The following is a 23,172-nucleotide window of genomic DNA, read 5'->3' as shown; positions in this document are numbered from 1 at the left end:
ATTAACATTATAAAATTATCAAATAGCCAGTACTTACAAATTCCAGCAGTGTTGTCAAGACTTGAAAATTTCCAGAGAGACTTAAAAAAGTTTTTACTTCATCTATGACGGCTGCTGAGCGGAAAGCCAAGTGAAGCTGGTGATACTGCTCGATCTGTTCCACGCGCTGAGATATCCAGCTACCATTGTCCCCGTCACCCAAGCGACACAAGTATTTAAATTCATCTTCTAATTGTTCGTATCGATTTTTGAAAGTTTTAAAAAATTTGTCAACAATTTCAAAAGTGACCTCCCCGGCCTTTACATTGTTGTACATTTCTTTACAGAGATCAAGGCAGGGGGAAAAGAGTTTAGCCTTTAATTTTTTTAATGTTATTGTAGAACCTGTTTTGGCTTCACTTTCATTGGTAACTTGCAAACTGCTCACAAATAAATTCTCTTGTTGTTCCCAGAAAGTAATGAAAACATGGCTGTCCTTAAAATTGTGCACATGGTAAGCCATGTCCATCAGGTCAGGTGACAGGTTATAGTATGACACAGGCTCTCTGTGGTCCCTACCAGGAATTTTTACAGTTATTAAATCATTCAGTTTTTGTGGTCCCTGATTTGTTGAATATTTTCTTTGAATGTCAGAAATGTTTACTGCAAAAAAAATAAATAAATAACCATAAATAACTTTAAAACAGAATACTCAAACAGCGTAACTAAACCTTCAATTACAGATGTGACCAAGGAACAGTAGAATTACTCGTATATACTCGAGTATAAGCAGACCCAAGTATAAGTCGAGGCCCCTAATTTTACCACAAAAACCTGGTAAAACCTAATTTTTTTTAATCGAGCATAAGCCGATCTTGGGTTTTCAGCACATTTTTTGTGCTGAAAAACTAGGCTTATACTCGAGTATATATGGTAATTGAAGCGCTCCCCAACAAGAAGATCAAGGCAACTGTTCCTGTATCCAGGCAGCCAGGAGCCTCCTGCACACTCCCAGGCAGTACCAATATTATTTATTGTCGATCATAAATCTATAAAATTCATAAATACATCTAAAAACATTAGTTTTCTAGATGATGCACAAGAGAAGGGTATCAAGAAATCAAGTCTGCGAAGGCAGTGCAAGTTGAAATTAATAGCTACTAGATTCACTTCACTTGCCCCTCTTAGTCGCTAGGAGGGGGGGGGGGGGTCAAATAATACTGGACCTCCAACAAAACCATCAAAAGATACAAAGGTTAACCCCTTCCCGACGCGCACCGTACTAGTACGGCGCGCACCGGGTCCCGGTGCATGGAGAGGGCTAGCGCGCCGAGCCCTCTCCATAGCCGGTAAGTCTTTGCTCCATATTGCAGCAAAGGCTTACCGGTAACACCCGCGTTCGGTGCTAGCACCGATCGCGGGTGTTTTCACCTCGATCGCCGCCGGCAATGCTACCGCATGGGTGCCGCCATCTTGCCGCGGATCCGTTGCCATAATAGCATCGGGTGTTCCGAATACCCGATGCTACTTCGTTTTAACCCAATCATTACAATGTGCTATCAGCACATTGTAATGAATAAGGAGTAAAAACCCCATATACTGCCATACAGCAGTATGGCAGTATATGATAGGATGAATCAGACTACCTAGGGTTAAAGTACCCTAGGGAGTCTGAAAAATAGTAAAAATAATAAAAAAAAAAAGTTTAAAAAAAAAAAATTAGAATAAAAAAACCTAAAAATTCAAATCACCCCCTTTTCCCTAGAACTGATATAAATATAAATAAACAGTAAAAATCATAAACACATTAGGTATCGCTGCGTACGAAAATGCCTGATCTATCAAAATATAATAACTGCTTTTCACTGTGTTTAACCCTGTAACGGAAAATAGCGTCCAAAGTCGAAAATGGCATTTTTTTGCCATTTTGAAAAATATAAAAAAATTAATAAAAAGTGATCAAAAGGTCGCACAGTCCCAAAAATTATAGCAATGTAAACGGCATCAAAATTCGCAAAAAATAACACTACCCACAGCTCCGTACACCAAAGTATGAAAAAGTTATTGGCGCCAGAAGATGGCAAAATAAAAAAAAAATATTTTGTACAGGAGGTTTTAATTTTTTTAAATGTATGAAAACATTATAAAACCTATACAAATTTGGTATCCACGTGATTGTACCGACCCAAATAATAAAGTAGACATGTCATTTGGGGCGCACAGTGAAAGCTGTAAAATCCAAGCCCACAAGAAAACGTTGCAAATGTGTTTTTTCACCATTTTCACTACATTTGGATTTTTTTTCCCGCTTCCCAGTACACACCATGGAATATTAAATACTGTCACTATGAAGTGCAATTTGTTACGCAGAAAATAAGCCATCACACAGCTCTTTAGGTGGAAAAATAAAAAAGTTATAGATTTTTGAAGGTGGTGAGTGAAAAATGGAAGTGAAAAAACTAAAAAAAGGCCAAGTCGTTAAGGGGTTAAAATGTAACTTTTGCTTAATGTGTCAAGATACAATTATATACGGTTATGCCAACCGTGATAATAATAATATTAATAATCTGTTGGTGCGGGGGCGTGGCTAGCGGCCGAGCGGTTCGGACGCATGTAAGCTGAGCTCCGCTGCGGCCTACAATTATCCTGCAGTTGATCCTGTGGAGGCTTTACCTGTACCCCCTCGAGAAGCCCCCGAGTGGACAGAGACACGGTTGGAGCAGGTCCGGGAGCAGTCGGTGAAATATATCTTGAACCGGACACGGAGCATGAGGCGCTGAGAGAAACGAGGCCGCGCCACGTGTCGGAGCTGCGGCGCTGTGTGGACACTGCGACACAATACAGAGCGGGACACCACCGGTGAGCAGAGTGACTATACTTGCTTATTATATCTCCCTCGTGGATTGCCTCTTGGACTTACAATTATAAGTTTGGGCTCTGCTCGGGAAAAGCTACAGAGCAGTGAAGTATCAGAGGGAGACCTCCTAATTCACTCTCCTACTAAATTGGCTCTCTACTAGAGAGGTGAAGGGATTATTTGGAGAGACAGCTCACACCGCAATCATACCTACCTCAACTGCAGCTAAACGGGGGCACAGGGGTCCGCTGAAAATGAGCCGGAAAAATCTTCCCTCCACATCAGAACGGTTAAAGGAGTTTGCTAGAACTCCTGAAAGGGATGTTGATGAGCCAAGGGCCTCTGTTTCCCCCCGACCCCAGCAGCGGAAAGAAAAAAATGCAGAGATGGAGCCTACTCTTAGCCAAGTGTCTGCACAGCTATTAGAGGCAATCCAGACCAGCACAGCCTCTCTGACTGGGAAAATTGAGGAGGTCAAAATAGATGTCAGTCTGCTCCGTCAGGATCTACAGAATTTGAGAGGGCGAGTAAGGGAGGCTGAAGACCGGGTGTCTCAAGTGGAGGACACAATTGCGCCCATACCGGATAAAGTGGCTGAGCTGGAGAAGGCGACAGGCCTGTGGTCACAAAGGGCGGATGATTTAGAAAATAGACTGCGTAGGAACAATCTCCGCATTCTTGGTCTACCCGAAAAATCTGAAGGCCAGAACCCTTGTGCCTTCGTGGAACGGTGGCTTAGAGAGACACTCTCAGATGCATCCTTTTCTGACGCCTTCGCGATAGAAAGGGCCCATAGGGTCCCAGCGCGACCACCACCTCCGGGTAGTGCTCCTAGGCCTTTATTGGCCAGACTGCTTAGTAGCCGAGACAGAGATGCTGCGTTACAAGCTGCCAGACGTCTTGGAGAAATTAAATATAATGGGGCTCCAGTCTCCTTGTTTCCAGACTTCTCAGCGGCTCTCCAGAAGACACGAGCGGGCTTTGTTGGAGTAAAAAGACGCTTAAGAGAGGCTGGCATTACATATTCGATGGCCTATCCAGCTAGATTGCGAGTTGCCCATAATGAGAGAGCTATATTCTTTACTACACCTAGTGAAGCGGAGGACTGGCTTAATTTGCTCCCTAGACCATCGAGACGTTGAGATGGACTGATGGGGCTAAGTATACTGCTAATGTGGACATTTGAATGTTCTTTCCCCATTAACCCCCTTTTTGTTTATCTCTATATAAGTCAGTATATTGTAACCGTTGACCTACATGGGCCCACAGCCCTATAAGATATGATAAATAGCTGGAGTGTGTAGTTAAATGTGGTATGTGCTCCCTGACCTGGGGGGGGGGGTGAAGGTGGGGTTTCTCCCCAATTCTAAGTAAGATGTTGGCCGCTGGAGGTTAAACCCTCTTTTGCCTTGAAATCTTTCTCTTATTCCTTCCGCTCTTTCTTTTGACAGTCCAGGGTAAAAAATTGGACTGGTTGGTGGGCAGGGAGAGTAGTCGTGGAACTCCTCCTATGCCTGCTACCCCCTTTTTAAAGATACAACATCTGCCACGTGCTTGGAGAAATTACTTGTGGAGGAGATATTGAGTGGCTACAGTTTATTATGTTACAGTTAAAGGGCTTAGCTGTTAGTAGCCCATGGTTTATTGTAATGGTTGCATACACTGGAGAGTGCTGCTGCGAAGCTACTGGTATAAGGGAATGGAGAATTGCTTGGCACCCCGCGATTATGGGGACGGCAACTTCATTGCCTTATCAGAATGGGGGACTATTATTTTCTATGAGCAAAGATGGGAGAAATTAGAGTTCTATCTTGGAATGTTAGAGGTTTAGGAGAAGTCAGAAAACGAAATATGGTGTTTTCTCAAATAAGGTCACATGACCCACATCTTATATGTCTACAGGAAACACATCTTACCTCTGAGAAAAAGCAATTGCTTAACAAGTCATGGGTACAGTGGTCTATTCATTCATATCACACATCCTATTCCAGAGGGGTTTCCTTATTGGTGCATAAAAGGATTAGATGGGAGGTGGGCCAGACAGTGGCGGATTCGGAGGGTAGATTTATTTTTGTGCAAGCCTGGATGGAATCTAGACAATTGGTGTTTATAGGCCTCTATTCTCCTCCGCACTCAGATTTATCAGTTATACATCAAGCAGCACAATTCGCTGCTAAGTTTCCAGGAGCGGCGATACTATGCGTAGGAGATGTGAATGCTGTCATGGACTTAGCTCTAGACAGACACCATATTGCCCCACTACCTCAAGCCCTTCAGACGATAACCCAGCTAGCTCAATTGATGACTGAACTCGGATGGCATGATATGTGGCGTATTCGCCACCCATTGGAGATGGTATACTCCTGCCATAATACCGGGAGGCAAACCTTGTCACGAATTGATTATGCCTTTGGTAACACTGTGATTAACTCGTGGGTGACGGGGGTCAGTTATCTCTCCAGAGTGGTTTCCGATCACTCTCCAATATGTGTAAAGATTAATTATTCGGAAACTATCAGACGTCCCCATGGATGGAGGATAAACCCTTTTTGGCTTAAGTTGTTTAAGCCTTTAGATAGAATACCTGACCAGCTTAGAGAGTTTTTAATTCTCCATAACCCAGACACTCCCCCATTAGAATTATGGGAAACGCTGAAAGTATATCTCCGAGGATGTGTAAAGTCCTCTATTTCCTATGTGAAGAGAGAAGCAGCTAGACAGGAGTTAGATCTAGCCCGGAGATGTCAGCAGTTGGAAGAAGCCTTTATTGCTAACCCAACTGAGGATAATAAAACTATGTGGTTGCAAGTAGGCAGACAATATTTACATGCTTTACAGGAAAAGGCTAAGAGGGCACAGTTCTTCCAGCAACAACGCTTTTTTGAACAAGGAAATCAATCCAGTAATATGTTAGCGAACCTGGTACACCAAAATACAGCATCACCAGCTATACTGAGAATCACATCTGAAACAGGGGAGGTCCTAACTGAAAATGGGGCAATAAGGGACAGATTCTATGATTTTTATAGTTCCCTATATGAGTCGCAGCTTAACTGTACTGCTCAGGACATAGCAGAGTACTTAGATAATATACTCTTCCCTACGCTAGATTCCATACAGAGAGAGGCCCTAGATGCTCCAATTACGCTGGAGGAACTTACAGAGGCTATGAAAGACATGCAAAGGAGAAAGTCGCCGGGCCCGGATGGCATTCCGGTGGAAGTTTATGATCAATATCAAGAAACTCTACTGCCGATTTTACTGCAGTGCTTTACAGAGGCCTTTAGCCAGGGAACACTTCCACCATCCTTTTATGACGCCAATATAGTTCTTATATTGAAACCAGATAAAGACCCAACGGATTGTGGGTCTTACCGCCCCATTTCGTTATTGAATCTTGATTATAAACTATTAACGAAGGTTTTGGCAAAACGCCTGAATTCAGTAATTTTAGCGTTAATACATCCAGACCAGTGTGGCTTTATGCCCGGAAAATCAACCACTGACAATATCAGAAGAGTGCAGGTGGTGTCTCAAATTGGGTGTCGACTAAAAGCTGACTGGGCATTAGCGTCATTAGATGCCACAAAGGCATTCGACTCAGTAGAGTGGCCGTTCCTGCGGCAAGTGCTAGTTAAATTTGGGATAGGTCCTGGATTTATTTCTTGGTTGAATATTCTATATAAACATCCGAAGGCAGCCCTCTTGGTGAATGGGCTTCCATCTTTACCCTTTTCTCTACACAGAGGAACGCGACAGGGATGCCCCCTGTCGCCCTTATTGTTTGCCCTAGCAGTGGAACCGCTGGCTATATTAATCAGAAGTGATCCACAGTATAAGGGAATACAATTAGGCTCCAGAGAAGATAGAACTGCACTGTATGCAGATGATATGATGCTATTTATGTCAGATCCACTATCAACAATAGAAATAGCTATGACACAGATTGATACCTTTGGTAGATATTCTGGGCTTAGAATAAATTGGACTAAGTCCTCAATAACTTTTCTTGCCCCGGAACCTCCAGAAGGACGACCCAATTCTGTATTTGGATTGAAAGTAACAGACACATTTAAATACCTAGGAGTGTATATATCAACTATTGCCTCTGCCCCGCTGGAGTTAAATGTTTATCCTTTATTGGAACATTTTAAAACTAAATTTAGAATTTGGGGATCCCTGCCATTATCCGTGGCGGGTCGGATTAATTTGGTAAAGCTTATTGTGCTACCTAAATGCTTGTATGCCCTGCAACATATGGAGGTAGTAGTGCCTCATCGTTTTTTTACTCAAATAAATAGCCTATTGACCTCCTTTGTCTGGGGCAATTCTAGAGCCAAAGTAAAATTGACTTCCCTTCAGCGACCCAAAAGTATGGCTGGAACAGCACTCCCAGATCTCCATATTTACTACCTGGCAGGTCAACTTAGGTATGTTAGGTACTGGCTTCTTCCTGACCCACTGCCAAACTCGGAACACCATCTGGCACATTTTCTGAAGGTAGACTGCCTTTGGCCTGTTCTAGAGACTCCCCACCTATTTTCGGGCCAAATGTTACCAATACACAGACTAGCCAGGTCAATCTGGCAACAAGCTAAATCCATGTCAAACTTTACAGCGATAGTGGCAGAAACTCCATTATGGAATAATCCGAGCATGACTGAAGTATATAAACTCCCAGACCTACGATTATGGTCGGGTTTTGGAATTACTGAATTGGGTGACCTATATGATAACTCTATATTATACTCATTTGAACAATTGAAAACCTCTAAAGATATCCCACAAACACAATTTTTTAGATATCTACAACTCCGACATGCCCTGGGAGTGCAGTTCCCTGACTCTCCCCTTCTTATATCAAGCTATCCACTTATTGGGATTCTTAGATCACAAGGTCCCAGGGGACTAGTGTCCATATTGTATTCCCACCTCATTACTGACAAAGTGTCGGCAAACCCATCTCCTGCTCTAGAAAAATGGAAAGTGCTTATACCCAATTTGACGGAGGAGACATATGCGGAAGCCTTAGAGTCCGCTAGGTTAGTGTCCCCGGCAGCTAATAACAAATTAATACAGGTTTTTTTTCTTCACCAATGTTATCTGACCCCCGCTAGACTATATAGAATGGGTAGGAAACAGAATCCGGGTTGTTTACGATGTTCTGTGAGTTATGCAGACTTCTGGCATATGGTGTGGATTTGTCCGACTATTCAGATATATTGGCAAGAGGTAACCTCATTGCTAACTAATGTACTTAACGCTCCTGTACAACCCACACCAGAGCTTTGTTTACTGGGAGTGGTAGATGAAGAAGTATGGCAACATCATAAGCGCATATTCCTTAGAGAGGTATTATTTTTGGCTAGGAAGGTCATAGCTTTAAAATGGATGGCAACACTACCACCAACTTTATCATCATGGAGGAAACTGGTGAACTCGGTCCTCCCTTTTCATGACCTAATATATAGAGGGAGAGGTTGCCCGGATAAGTTTAATAAGGTTTGGGGGCAATGGTGTGACTCTTCGGCTACGCTTTACTCTGTAAATTCATACACGTCACAATTAAGAGCACTACAGGCTAATTAATTCTGAAGATGCTTAAGACAAGATAGATGACGTAGTAAAATTCTGGGAGAAAGTCTTTCCTTGGTAACATTAAACTGACACCCCATATTTAAGGGAAATTATGGAAGTGGTCTAGCGGCAGCACTGTAGAGTTTTGTTTAAATGTTCTTGGTTTTAATGCTAATCATTTTGATGTGATATTTTGTGTACACATGACATATGAAGACATAACAATATGTATTGTAGTACATCTCTTTTTTATTGTGATTGTTGTACACTTTCAATAAAACGAGTTTAAAAAAAAAAATAATCTGTTGGTGACAACTTTGTACAATGACCTGATGTGTTAGATGTATAAAAGTCCTGATACTTTATACTGATCAATGACTGTGCAGGAGGTACAATGTTCCATATAGATTGGTATCAAATATTCGGAAGGGGGAGGGGGGTTCAGGGAGACTGCTGTTTTACACGCCAGTCTTAAAATTCCCCCTGACATCCCAGATCTAGTAATAGGCTCCGGCCTTTAGGTAGATGAGGAAGCGTTCTATGCTAGGTCGAACCTGTTCAGACCATGTACAATCTGGCAGAGTTTTCAACTATAGTCTGACAGTTTTCCAGCAGAGATTACAGGCGGTCCCTTACTGAAGAACACACGATTTACAGTGGACCTCCAGTTACAAACGGACCTCTGGATATTGGTAATTTATTGTACTTTAGCCCTAGGCTTCAATGATCAGCTGTAACAGTTATTAGAGGTGTCTGCAGTGAAGCTTTATTGTTAATCCTGGTTCTTATGACAATCCAACATTTTTAAAATTCAATTGTCACTGAGACCAAAAAGTGTGCCAGGGGCTACAATTATAAAATATACAGTTCCGACTTACATACAAATTCAACTTAAGAACAAACCTACAAACCTATCCTGTACGTAACCCGGGGACTGCCTGTACTTGTTTTTTCCCTCCATTTGCCATTGAACCAGCTTTGTGGAGAAAATACAAGTTTTTAGTAAACCTTACCGATCACACGTGGATTCATTCTGCTGATCATCTGGAGGAGACTTCCCACCCACTCACGGTGTTTCTTTAATGTGTTTAATTCTTCCTGCCTCCACTCCAGAACTTCTGTCATTTCAGTTAACGAGAATTTCTCTCTTTTTTCTGCTGCTAAAAAACAATGGTAAGTGAATTATATTGATTTGTCATTAAAATCAAATAAATTATATTTGTTTAATTTAAAGAACTTACTGAGTTTACACATGTCCAAAAACTTGTTTCTGCTGTTCATAATGTATTCCAAATTATTGAGTTGCACGGCTCCATCCAAAATACTTTTTCTTGTCTCTAGAACCACAGACTCCGAGAGGACCACCAGCTCTTGAATTTCCTGAGTGATATTCTGACTGATCCTGGAGTCTGTTCCTATTCCACAGAAAATAATAAAGATTCATTGATGTTACGGTTTCTTTTTTCTTCTTAACAATAGAATGTAGCTTTTAGTTATTTTAACCCAAGTTAGATATTGCAGTCTCTATCTATCGGTCTGTCTATCTGTCTATCTATCTGGGCTGTATTTTTACACAGGGTGGCCTGGGAGGTGGAGGGGCAAAAAAAAAAAAATTCTGACGGGCATGCAAGTCGGAGAACCCACAAGCAGGGGAGGGAGAGTATTATGTGCCTTTTCCACCAGAAAACTTGTTCAACAAGCTATAACTAAAATTTTTCGGCCACTATAGCTGTGAGCGTTGATTTCTTGGGGGGCAAAATGTACTATTGGGGGTAAAAAAAAACTTTGCATCACCACCTTCCAAGCATCATAATCTTTGAAATTTTTTTTGTCATTGTGGCTGTGTGAGAGCTTATTTTTTGTGAAAAGAACTGTAGATTTTATTTGTACACATTTGGGAATCAAAGTTTTTTGATCGTGATTATTATTATTTTTGGGTGCTGGATGATTAAAAAACATTTCAATTTTGATGTTGTTTTTACTTTATTTTTTTATTGTACTGGGTAAAAACGGGTATAGTTTTGTAACCTATACTGGTATAGGTGTGGAGGTGCAAAATTTGTGGGGGCAATTTTTGTGTGTTTGTTTTTTTTTAATCATTATGAGTAATGTTAAAAGCCAAAAGACATGTTTGCTAAACTCAAAACATTTGGGGATGCATTTGAAACGCTAATGCATCATGTAAACACAAGGGGAAGATGGGGAGCCCATCACACTGAGGCACATTGTGCAAATCAACTCATGGTTCTTTATTTAAACGAGACCGGCAGGCAACAGCCTAACATCAACAGCAGGTTCAGCAGGCTGGAAAGCTCACAGCCTGGTAGTGACTTTGGACTCAGCTCCATCTACCAGTCCAGCCTGGACAGTGGACCTCTGTTCTGGGGCTTAGCCTCCTAACTTGCCCAAGGTGTCAGGCAGCAGGCCTGAGACACCTCTGCTTCCTGGTAGTGTGACACTGGCTTGTGCAGTACAGGAAGGTGCTGTACTCTACTCTGCTTACTTTGCTGACTAACCCTCATACCTCAGGCCCTGCGCTTTTCCGGTCTAAGGACTGACCAAGGACCATGTGCTTCCACCCACAAAGGGCTTTTATACTCCCCTAGTAAGGTGGCAATACTCTCTAATCAGCTTATAGCTGGCTTTACAATAGTACAAAGGATATCATTGGTTAATAACATTTCACATGTTAACTCTTGCCTTACAAGTCAGTACAATTACAAGACACTGCAATTACTTAGTTTCTCATGTTACAGACCTCTAAGTAAAGTGATCAATCTCACCAGGTAGCTATTGGCATGAAGAAGGACATTTATGCAACACCTACTCATCCCATGCATTGGCAGGGGTGTTGCACTAGTTTTAACCATCATTAACCTCTGGGCCTCAGCCTGGGTGAACAAACCATTTGGCCACACGCAAGAGAGAGGAGGGTTGAGCACTGATAACCCTTCCCTCTCTATAGAGAAGCAAGTGGCTGGCGCTGTAGAACAGCTATATATAGGACATGTCCTATATTTTTCCTTACACAATCACAGTGTGGTCTCCACATCATGATTGGGTACCATAAGCTAATGAACCAATATCTGTCCAAACACTTGGTGGCCAGATATCAGTCCCACACATTTTCGTGTGCATGAGGCGTTACACACAATAACTTGCTCCTTTTTCTTATTATTAAAACTATAAAAAGACATAGGCAGAAAACAAAGTAAAATATTGAAAAAAATATAAAATGTAAACATGAGCTGGTGAAAAAAAAATAAAAAAAACTTACCATAAAGTTTGAATATATAAGTTGAATCATCCCACTGTAACAAATACTGTAAGATTTTATTTTTGTCTGTAACACGATTTCCATTGTTGTCTTTTGGCCAATAATTCAGTATAATACTTGACACCAATGGTTGAAAATTTGTCAAGTTATATTTGTTCAGTTGAGTGAGAATATTTTTCTTTGACTATAAAAGAAAGGTGGGGAAAATGGTAAAGACCAGCTACAGGCTTATCATTGTCCTACAGGTATAAAAGGCTATATAAAGTATACACGCCAAGCCAAAGCCCAGACCAGAGCCCTACACAGAGGACACGCTTGGAAACTGACAGATTTAGTGTTCTTTTGCACTTTGTCTACATTTTTTTTACCATGGAAAAACCTGCAATTTTTAAACTACTTATCCACTGTATATGCATTAGGTAGCAAAAAAAAAAAAATACAGAATATGGAAATGATTGTAGGTTCAAGTTAATCACATAAGTTCATGGTGGATGCTTAGGTTTCTGGAATTCACATGATGGACAGTCAGACCATTCTGTTGCTATAGGTCAGTGGTGGCGAACCTATGGCACTCTGAGCCCTTTCTGTGGGCACCCAGGCCATCACCCCAGAATGGAGTTTACCAGACAAGACTCAAAGAATCTTCCTATAGAATCTTCATACAATGATAGATGAATTTGCCCTCCTCCTTTCAACTGCATTGGTGTCTTTAGGAGCCTGAACGACTGAAAGTTGTCAAAGAACAAGGAGAAATAAATTACTGCTTAAATTGCTGTGCTGGCACTTTGCAAGAAATAAGTGGCCTTTGGTTGCAGTTTGGGCACTCAGGCTCTAAAAGGTTTGCCATCACTGATATAGGTTTTCTATATAGAAAAAATATCTAAACTATGGTTAATTCTTGAAGACTTGAATCCTGACTAGTTGGTCAAAGAGCATTGCAGCGGTTGCAGCTGTTAAAGTGCATATACTTGTATACCACTTATTAAATTACAAAACAAATATAAAATCAACAAAAAGAGTATTAATACAAATACTATGTTTCCTTCAAACGAAAGAATAGCCTCAGTCATGACCATTGGGAACCAAACAATGCCTTTAAGGCATAAAAACTTGAAGAAAACATCTCCTAAAATTTTGGGAAATTTGTATAATTGTATCAGTATGATGTGTCACAGTATGATGTGTCAACCGTGTAAAGATTCTAAAAATCAAAAGTAATTCTAACAGCTTTTTTTATCAAATGTTTTACTCTATTAAATTGGTAAAGGAGAAATTGTAACAAACATCAACTACTATGTAGTATTTATTAAATCTCATTTGAAAATTTTTATGGGCTCAGCATCTGGCATATTTTGTATGTAATCAAATATAGTTGACTGTACCTGACAAGCAAAATGCACTGCTTCAATGGCACAATCCTCAAAACATTTATTAATTGATGGGTGAAGGCCTTTAAAAAGATTTTGTTCTCTGCAATAGATCTTAATCTGTTCAATGGGCTCCTCCTGTAACACAAAGTCAGAAAAGAAGCACAATCACTGCAAAATCAAACTGTAGTCCAATCAAATATATTATAGTATCACAGTAATTCAAGACAGGGAGGCAGCACTCCGTGAAATATTCAATGTTTTATTTCGCCAGTGGGCAGATGCAACGTTTCAAGCTTGAAAATGGCTGCATAGAGACAGCTGAAACGTCGCATCTGCCCACTGGCAAAATAAAACATTGAATATTTCACGGAGTGCTGCTTCCCTGTCTTGAATTTCGGTTATTCCTGGGATTTGGAGTCGGATCCTCCACGAATTTCAATTAGTTTTTCATTGTGCTGCTCCCCCTACTCTTTCTCTTTAAGATAGTATCACAGTAGATAAGGCTGAATAATAATGCAGGTCCATCTACTTCTAAATCTACTACAAACTCATAATCCTTCAGTGTTCATCCAGAGGAACACAATAAAAAGGATAATGCCAGTTGCTCCATAGTCGGGGGGGAAATTCCTTCCTAACTCCAATATGGCACCTACAATAAAAATAACTTTTTATTTTTTAACATTTTCAGGCATTTCAACCATCACATAATGGTTTGGAAATATCTAAGTAGCCCTACTCAGATTGATGAACAGCAAGAATGTCTCCTCTAAGACCATTGACAGACTAAGTCTTTCCTCCTTGGCAGCAAATTACCAAAAGTTACACTTTTATTGAGGCAGTGTTTAGTATGGAGCAGACCTAAACGAGCAATGATCCTCCCCAAAATGGTGGCACCCATTTCGGGGCTGGGTTTGGCTCAACTTCCCCCAGTGATCAATGTTGGCACTGGGCACCACAATTTGGGGGTGGATTATTGCTCTTCAGGCACAATGAACCTACTCAAAATGGCAGCGATCAGTGTCAGCACTGATTGTGGATGTTACTGGTTGGGTTTTGGCACCCAAACAGGATTTTAAGGTCTGCTTATGTTAGTGGTGTAACATCAGTGCCTGTTTGAGCTGAAGTGTAATTTTGTTTCATTCAGTCCTTACTACTGGATTATTCATTTTATTAGTTTCCACCACACCTGTCTGTCTCCTGTGGATAAAATCTCCCTGCGCTCTCATTTCTGATCTGTCTGGATGTCACCGAACTGATCCCATCATCTTCTAGACCACAGCTCAGAAATCTCATAAAAGGTTTGTTGACTAATCCCTCCTTGCTTGCTATCGTTTTATTCCGAGTTAGTTGGCATTTGTCTTCTGTAATATGGATTCTCTTTGCCTCTTTTTGACTATCCATTTCACCTCAGTTCTGATTTCACCTCAGGAAGGGGATATCAACCGGTTTTCACATTCTACTTAGGGTAGGCTGGGCAATTAGGTTTCTGAGTTTGCAAACCAGCTGGCAAAGCTGGTCCTTGCTCGAATCTCTTGAAACACCTCTCGTGCTCAAACAATCCCCTGCCTCCCCGGAACACTAGGTGAAAAGGGTTCTCCTGGATCGTTTCTCAGGTGACTGAGAAGTGTAAACATTCTGGGATGTTTACAATATTTTTGGGTGAAACCCTCTCATACCCGGACAGTGGGAGTAGTGATCTCCCTTTTTCCAAGGAGATCCCCAAACCTGAACCCAGAAATTTCCTCTAGGAAAGAAGGAGTGGCCATCCCTGCATCAAATTTTTTAATCCTTAGGGTTTATTTATTCTGAGCCAGACCATATGGCGCTTACAGAATCCTAACTCTTAGGCTAAATTCACACTGCCGTGAGCCCGCCGGTCGTAGCACGGCGGGCACACGGCAGCGCAAGGAGAGGAGGAGGAGGTGAGCGCAGCTCACCCCCGCCCCTCTCCATAGGAAGTAATGGTGCACGGCGCCGTAATACGGGGAAAGATAGGACATGCCCTATCTTTCCCCAGGCTACGGAGCGGTACGGTGCCGCACGTGTGGTGCACCGTACCGCTCCCGTACAGGGCCGTGAGCCCATAGAAGTGTATGGGGGACGTATATCGGCCGCATATACGTCGGCCGTATATACGTCCCCCATACTGTAGTGTGAATGTAGCCTTATGTATCCAACAAATGCAATGAAAAGAATATTGCATAGAATTCCGTAAACACAGTGTGACTGAACTGTTTGAATTTAGACTTTTTTGAGCCAGTTAAAAAAGCCTTTGCATCTATCCCAAAATCTGTGGAGTATTCAGACTGACATGACCATGGTTTGTTCAAAGCTGGAGTAGATCCAGTTTTTTCCTCTCTGTTACCCACCATCTCCTGAAAAACGGTCTCTTCTTTGTTACACCTGAAGAAGAACCAATGCAACTGGATACTACGGATGCAAAAGCATCTAAAAAACTCCCTAAGTCTGTACTGGGGTAAATAAGGGCACATTGGGGCTTATTTACTAAGGTCCCGCAGCCTCATTTCCGTCGGGTTTTTCCGACGTTTTCAGGGATCACGCCACTGGGACAGGCATTTAGAAGGGGATTGTGTCGCACACAATTGGATTTTGGCGCATCGGCAACGGTTTTCATGTGACAGAAATCGGGGAAGGGCCGTCGGACGATCTGACGGATTCCGACTGAGCACGGGATTCAACTTTCAATTTGCGTTGCAAGATCAAACACTTATATACATCGGGAAGAAGAAGGTAAACTTCAGCGGACCTGATCAGGAAAGCAACACATGCAGGAAATCTTTTCCTGCATGTGTCGCTTCTCTGCTCAGGTCCGCCGGAGTTCACCATCTTCCTCCCAGTGTATGTAAGTGCATAGGATGCGACACAAATTTATATGTTAAATCCCGCTCTTAGTCCGAATTCGTCAGATCGAAGGCCTGCCCCCCGATTTGTGTCGCGTGAAAGCTGGCGCGATTGAAACACAATCCGATCACGTGCGACACTATCCCTGGCGTGATCCCCAAAAACTCGGGAAACCCGACAAAAATGCTGCCGCGGGACCCTTAGTAAAAAAGCCCCTTTGGGGCTGATTTATCAAGTGTCACAGCTCCCCTTTAAAATACTCATGAGGACTGGTAAAATGAAAGCTGAGTTGTGATTGGTTGCCATGGGCAACTAGAAATATTCTGACTTTCAGACACTTGATAAATCTGCCCCCTTGTGTTTAAAATTCTGTCATTGAAGGATTTTCAAGTTGATGTTCCGGGGATGTGGAAAGTCTAAATTTTTAAATTCCAGATTCTCAACGTCAAATTGCGCTTTTCCTCATCCTTTGGATGAGGAAGTTTCATTTTCATCAAAAACCTTAAAAATGGTAAAAACCCTGGGCCAGATGGCTTCACCCCATGTTTTACAAGAAACATGTTTCTTTAATTTTCCCTCTCATTAACAAGGCCTTTAATTCTTTCTCTGCGGTATGTCACTTCCAGGCAAGATTTTCCAAATTTATGTCACTGTCATTTCTAAAATTTGCACTGTAAAGAGTGCACTGTGGGAATTTGTGACTCACTAGGACCTCCATACTTGATCTATTTCACCATAAAGGCAACAAACTGTGGGTGTAAACTAAATTTGAATTAGCATTTGTTTCTAGTACTCTAGACAATACTCACCTTTGAGCACTTTAGCTGACCCTTTAGTTGACATGGGGAAATACTAAAAACATATATGTCCCCAAAGATGGCACACGTGTAGCAACGTATTGCACGGTACACAGGGAAAAGATAGAGCATTCTCAATCTTTCTCCATACGTACGGCCAGGCAGTGGTATTTCCTATGGAGATTGCTGCTCAACCTTCCTTCTCTCCAGTGCGCTGCCATATGCTCGCGAGGCTACAGCCGGGCAAGCATATGTACGTGTGCATGAGACCCCAGAATAATACTGACTAGGTTGTATGTGGTTACCTGCTTAATTTTTCTGCACAGTAGCGGTAGTAGACACTCGTTCCACTTTGGAGTGACATTTTCACCAGCCTTCAAAATCAGATGCCAGGCCTAAGATAGAAAAATCTTTTTGGTTACTTACTTCAGAATTATTTAACTGATTAAACCCTTATGGTAAATAATAATTGGGGTAAGTAAATGTGGACCATAGTACGTTACGTTACAAGGGGATATACAGATTTTGCCATTTGTCGTTAAAATGATAACTTATATTAAAGTTTAATCTGGCTCCCTGCCAGCTTGTGTCCTAGGTTCCCATGGTATTTTCAGTATGGAGCTCCACGCCTCCTCCCAAAAACCCTCCCTCCTCCCAGTAGCTCCTTGCCCCAGCCTCTGCTTCCTCTTCTCACAGATACAGTGAAGATTTAGCAAATGTCCACTTCTATCTGCGAATTCTTCATAATGAGCACAGTTGCTAGGCAGTGTGCCGGGTAACTGTGTACTAAGTTGTGGACCCGACTCCCTGCCTAGCGACCCTTCTTGCAATACAGCGCATGCGCCAATAACACTGTGGACGTGCCTGCTGTCTCCACTGTGTCTGGAGAGGAAGCTTGGAGTGACAGGAGGTGGAAGGGTTTTTTTTTTCCAAAAGTGATGGATGAGAAGCATTTTTAAGGAGGAGATGTGAAGACTCTTCTCCATGCTGAACTCAGGACACAAGCTGAGAGCTAGGTAAACTTTAATATAAGTTATCGTTTTAACTACAAGTGCAGATGTGTTATAAAACAGTTCAGGGATAAGCTATTTATTGTCTGTGGGGACATGGGGGAGGCTCAAAAAGGCTGCCTGGTGGCAGGTTAAGATCTGTAATGCAACATCATCTAATTACCAGTTTTATTATTTTTGCATTTTTTAAATAAATAAGGAGCCATACAATCAAGGGTGGATCAATGCAGACCATACAAACACTTGGGGACCCATGTTGTGGGGGGACACTATACAGAGATGTGGCATGCAGTTAATTCTCCCGGACAGTTCCTTAAAAAGAAGCTTTGGGTATCAGGAATAAAAAGGGTGCCAACCCACATGCTTTAAGTCCTACCGATGCCAACGGGAGGTTAATATAGTTTATAGCTATACAAGCTGAGCTGTGCAATAGGTAGACCTCCTAATATAATCTGCATTCCCATTAGGAGTCCCAATAGGAGTCCCACAAATGCCAAATTGCATTGTGCTTATATTATATTTCTTTTCTGGTAGGTTTAAATGAACAAATTACCTGGATTTCATCTGGAAATTTTTTCGGTCTGTAGAAATTAAAATTAAACCTTTCTCCACATGCTTCTTCAAGCCATTTCTTTGTCAGAGACAATGCATCATCAAACACCATCTTTATGTCAAGGTGCAAGGATTCCCATTCCTCACTTCCGGTCTAGGGAAAAAGAATAATTAAGAATAAATTAAATTGGTTTCAAACAATTCAAACAGTGAAGCCACTATTAAAACAGGTTTTCGTTTTCTGAGCAGATTTTTAAACTTTTTTTTCTCCTCTAAAGAAAGGCAGTGACTGCACATTGATTAGTCACATTTAATGAGTAGAAATGAGCAAATCATTCGGCCATAAACCTGTTAGCACTGTTTGAGGATGAGGCCACGTGTGCCGTTTGTATTGGAGCAATGGAAACACATAGGCTGCATTCAGAAGGCCGTTGGGGGACGATATACATCAGATATGCATTCCCCATAGGTCGGCAAAGGGCGCACAGAGTCATATGGAGTGGTACGTTGCTGCACATGTGTCCCATCTTTCCCTGGAATACGCTGCCGTGCACCGTTTCTCTATGGAGAGGGGTGGGGGTGAGCCTCTCCTGCGCTACGATACGGCGGGGACGCGTTCGTCTGAATGCAGCCATACATTCACATTGGAGATTAGAGAACAATGTATGATCGCTTAATTTTTTTTCAGAAATAATCTTATCTCCGTTGATCAACATTTGATGGATTTTTGTAAGGGGAGCACCATGCCACTAGAACAGGATTTTACAAAATTACCAAAGTATCAACATAAATCCTTTATAAAAAAACATGATGATCATAATTAAACAACAGCAATGACTGTATTACAGAGGCAGTTTATAACTACATTTTCTGAAAGTCTTTGCTTATGAAGGACTTCAGCACATCTGCAGCCAACAGATACCTGGCCTGTCTGAGCCTTCTCCATAAATTCCTAACCTCTTTATGACATATATATTTACTTTGGGCAAGTGTTAAAAGTAACCTGGCATCAAGAACAGGCACAATAAAGTGCAATGCAGGTGTCCCAGTTTAAATCTTTCTCCTCCCACCAGTAAAATCGCTCAGAAAACTTTTTCTCCCTTTGTCAACATGACTGCCTATTGCAGCTTGGCTCTGCCCATCGTGGGATGTGCGAAACGGTAACAAGATCTGTTTCCAACATCATGTGTTTAAAATTTGCCAGAGTACAGGGGACGGCAGCTCTCACTATATCAGGGTGGTAAGTAATTACAAAATCAGGCACATAAATCTGTGGTTAGATCTCGGAGGCTGATGGTGCGTACATATGCTACATTCGAGATACCGCAACTCGTATTCTATCTTATATTGAGGAGAGACCCGTGTCGAATTATTAGGTTCAGTTTATAGCCACTTCGGCGTCGTATTCTCCCTAGATTCACAGGTCAAACTCCCCGGTGTGAGTGGTGCTGCGCTCACACAGTGCTATGTGCTCCTTTCCAAGAATCAACTAACCATAGAATCAGATTGTTAATACTCCCGCTAGCTAGCTATATTGTGTAACACCCTAAGTTAGCTGTCCGTCCGCTGCCTCTATATTAAAATCGAACAGAATAGCCCCCCCGACATGTTTCGCCACATGCCGTGGCGTCCTCAGGGGGATCGGGGCTAATAATGCGGCACACTGGACCCGTCAGTAACCTATATAGACTTCGATAGTGACATCATCACTGGGGGCCGGATCGTGTTATCCAATGGTAGTATAGCAGGTTCGATCCTCCTATCCAATCCGCTAGATGCTCGTCTGATAGCCAGTCATTAGGGGTACGCCCCTTATTTTGGTTGATTTGTGCACGTCGTGAGGCTCTGCCTCTAATGCGCATGACAATGGACTTAGACCGCATCGTGAGTGTTGCATCCAGTGCGCATGACAGTGGACTTAGACTACTGCGTGAGTAGAAACATTCAGGCGTATGACTGCGGGTTCAGTCTGAATTTTCAGAGACTCGAGTGCGCATGACAATCGACTTGGTTTCCATCGTACGTAGGGACATTACGGCGCATGACCATGGACTCAGTCAGAAGTGGAGTGAGTATTTCATCTGGTGCGCATGCCGATAGACTTAGGCTGCTACATAAGTGGAGACATTCAGGCGCATGACTGCGGACTCAGTCTGAGTTGTCGGTCACTCGAGTGCGCATGACGATAGACTTAGTTTATATCGTGCGTAAAAACACTCCGGAGCATGACGGTGGACTCAGTCTGAATTGTGGTGAGTATTACATCTAGTGCACATGTCGATGGACTTAAACTACTACGTGAGTGGGGGATAACAGGCGCATGACTGCGGACTCAGTCAGAATTTTGGTACCCAACGTAGATGTGCATGGTGACTGCCTGCTCTTTACGTATAGGCGTGATCTAAAGGTACATGTCAGCGGGATATTAAATCCCAAGTATGTGTTACAGTGGATTTTATCCAGTTATTGGAGGGTATGGCAGTACCGTAGATTGGATGGTCGTCTGAAAATACATTGTATAGTAAAAATTGGTCCCCACAGGGTTCTCTTGATCGAATTGTGGGTACAATGACTCCCAGTGATGGAGAGGAGGTGTGCTTAACACAATATGTAAATATAGTCCATATATAGAGTCAGGTGTGCCTATTGGATGGAAAATAAATAACCCATCAGTAGTGTATATAGCTGTCAAGCTAAAACCAACTCACTAGTAAGTTTATAAAAAAGCTGCATATGTAAAGCCCTCATTAAGGCCTTTGGGTGATAATGTCCCCAGATGGTAAATCCATTTCGCTTCAAGTTGTAATAATCTGCTATCTAAATCGCCTCTCCTCATTCCGGTCTTAAGACAATCGATACCCCAAAATTTGAGTTGTTCCAGGTTTCCCTTGTGCATCAGCTTCATGTGTTTAGTTAACGTTGTATCTTTATTGGTCCTTACAGTACTAAGTTGTTGGGACATCCTCCTCCTCAGTTCCTGTACAGTTTTCCCAACATACATTTTGGGACAGTTGCATTGCGCCACATAGATTACTCCTGTCGATTTGTAGTTGATGTAGTGTTTTATGTCATATGTGCGTCTGCCATCCGAATCAGTGAAGTTTCTCTTCCTTATCATATGTTTGCAGAAGGAACAGTCCCCACATGGGTAGGAGCCTGTAGTGGGAGGGGGTAACCAGGTAGGTTTTGTGGTTCGCAACTCAGAATAGTAGCTGTGATCTAGAAGATCTTTTAGGTTTTTTCCCCTTCGATATGTTATTGAGGGGTAGGTGGTAAGGACCGGTTGGATGTCCTCGTCCGCAGTAAAGTGGGGCCAGTATATGTGGAGGATGTTCGAGATCTGTTTACTGTATCCATCAAAAGTGCCGATGCACCTGATGGGCATCCGTGTCTGCTGGTTATCCTCATGTCTGAGGAGGTTGTCCCCCTCTGTGTGTTTTGCTCTTTGGTAGGCCCTATGTAGGGTCTTTTTCGGATAACCTCTGTGTAGAAAACGCCGGTAAAACTCACCACACTACTTATCAAATTCGATTTCTGTTGAGCAGTTTCTCCTGGCCCGAAGATATTGGCCTACTGGTATACCCCTCTTGAGGGGCCATGCGTTCGTCATCACATCATTGATAGGTTACAGGCTATCAAGTTTGAATTGGGTTTGATTTTTTCCAAGTCCCTAGTTACCATATTAACAAAGGCCTCAATAAGTGGATAGATCTGATGGCTTTGGAGGATGTAGTGTTCAAACCCTCTGATAAAGGGGGGAACACAGTGCTAATGGATAGGCAGGACTATGTGAACATGGTCAAACGCCTTTTGGCTGACTCCGACACATATAAACCATTGGAGAGAGACCCTACTGATAAATTTGTCCAGGAACTTTCTGATGTATTAGAGGGAGCTCTAGAGGGGAACCTGATGTCAAAGGACGAATTCAAATATTTATACACCAAAAAACCTCAGGTACCGACTTTCTATGCACTTCCAAAGGTGCATAAGAAGTCGAGGCCGATTCCTGGGACGACCAATTGTCTCTGGTCCTGACAGTCTCACACAGAGGATTAGTGAATATATTGACAAGCTGCTACGCCCCTTCGTCTCTTCTTTACCATCATATCTAAAAGACACAAAGGATGTCATCACCAAACTACAAGGAGTGACAGTATCTGAGGAAACCTACCTTGCGAGTTTGGACGTAGAGGCCCTTTACAGCAACATCCAGCACAACCTGGGCCTTGAAGCTGTAACTTATTATTTGAGCACAAAGGGTGTCCAATTTAGGAAACATAATCACTTTTTACTGTCACTACTGCATTTTAACTCACAATTACTTCCTCTTTGGCGGTACCTTTTACCATCAATTAAAGGGTACCGCCATGGGGACGATATGTGCACCGACATACGTTAATATTTTCTTAGGGTGGTGGGAAGCCTCTATTGTTTTTTCTGATGAATTGGCAAGGTTCACAAAACACATCATTTACTGGGTAAGATTTATTGACGACTTCCTGATCCTATGGGAAGGGACCAGGGACGTCTTCAAACAATTTGTAGAGTGTCTTAACAATAACACAATAGGGATGCATTTCACTTCAGAAATCCACCGCAACAAAATTTGTTTTCTGGATTTAGTCATCAATAAGGATGAACAGGGCCTCCTAAAAGCATCCATTTTCAGGAAAGAGACCTCAACTAATAGCCTACTAAATTGGCGCAGCTGGCACCCAGAACCCCTCAAGAGGGGTATACCAGTAGGCCAATATCTTCGGGCCAGGAGAATTCGAATTTGATAAGTAGTGTGGTGAGCTCTACCAGCGTTTTCTACACAGAGGTTATCCGAAAAAGACCCTACATAGGGCCTACCAAAGAGCAAAACACACAGAGAGGGACAACCTCC

The 23,172-nt window shown here is 42.3% G+C and overlaps 1 protein-coding gene across 1 annotated transcript in view; it reads right to left on the bottom strand.

The window, feature by feature from the left end:
* LOC140126320 (E3 ubiquitin-protein ligase RNF213-like) overlaps positions 1-23,172 on the bottom strand; it is a 218,326-nt gene that overhangs the window by 136,754 nt on the left and 58,400 nt on the right. Inside the window, exons 12-18 of the mRNA XM_072145609.1 lie at positions 18,283-18,435; positions 17,025-17,114; positions 13,073-13,195; positions 11,691-11,874; positions 9,655-9,828; positions 9,427-9,573; positions 38-642 (exon numbers count right to left, since the gene is read on the bottom strand). Of these exons, the coding sequence (XP_072001710.1) occupies positions 38-642; positions 9,427-9,573; positions 9,655-9,828; positions 11,691-11,874; positions 13,073-13,195; positions 17,025-17,114; positions 18,283-18,435 (1,476 nt within the window). The remainder of the gene's footprint in view (positions 1-37; positions 643-9,426; positions 9,574-9,654; positions 9,829-11,690; positions 11,875-13,072; positions 13,196-17,024; positions 17,115-18,282; positions 18,436-23,172) is intronic.

Source organism: Engystomops pustulosus, chromosome 4 (genome assembly GCF_040894005.1).
Source record: "Engystomops pustulosus chromosome 4, aEngPut4.maternal, whole genome shotgun sequence".
NCBI classification, from domain to species: domain Eukaryota; kingdom Metazoa; phylum Chordata; class Amphibia; order Anura; family Leptodactylidae; genus Engystomops; species Engystomops pustulosus.
This window is presented reverse-complemented; position numbering and strand designations above follow the sequence as displayed.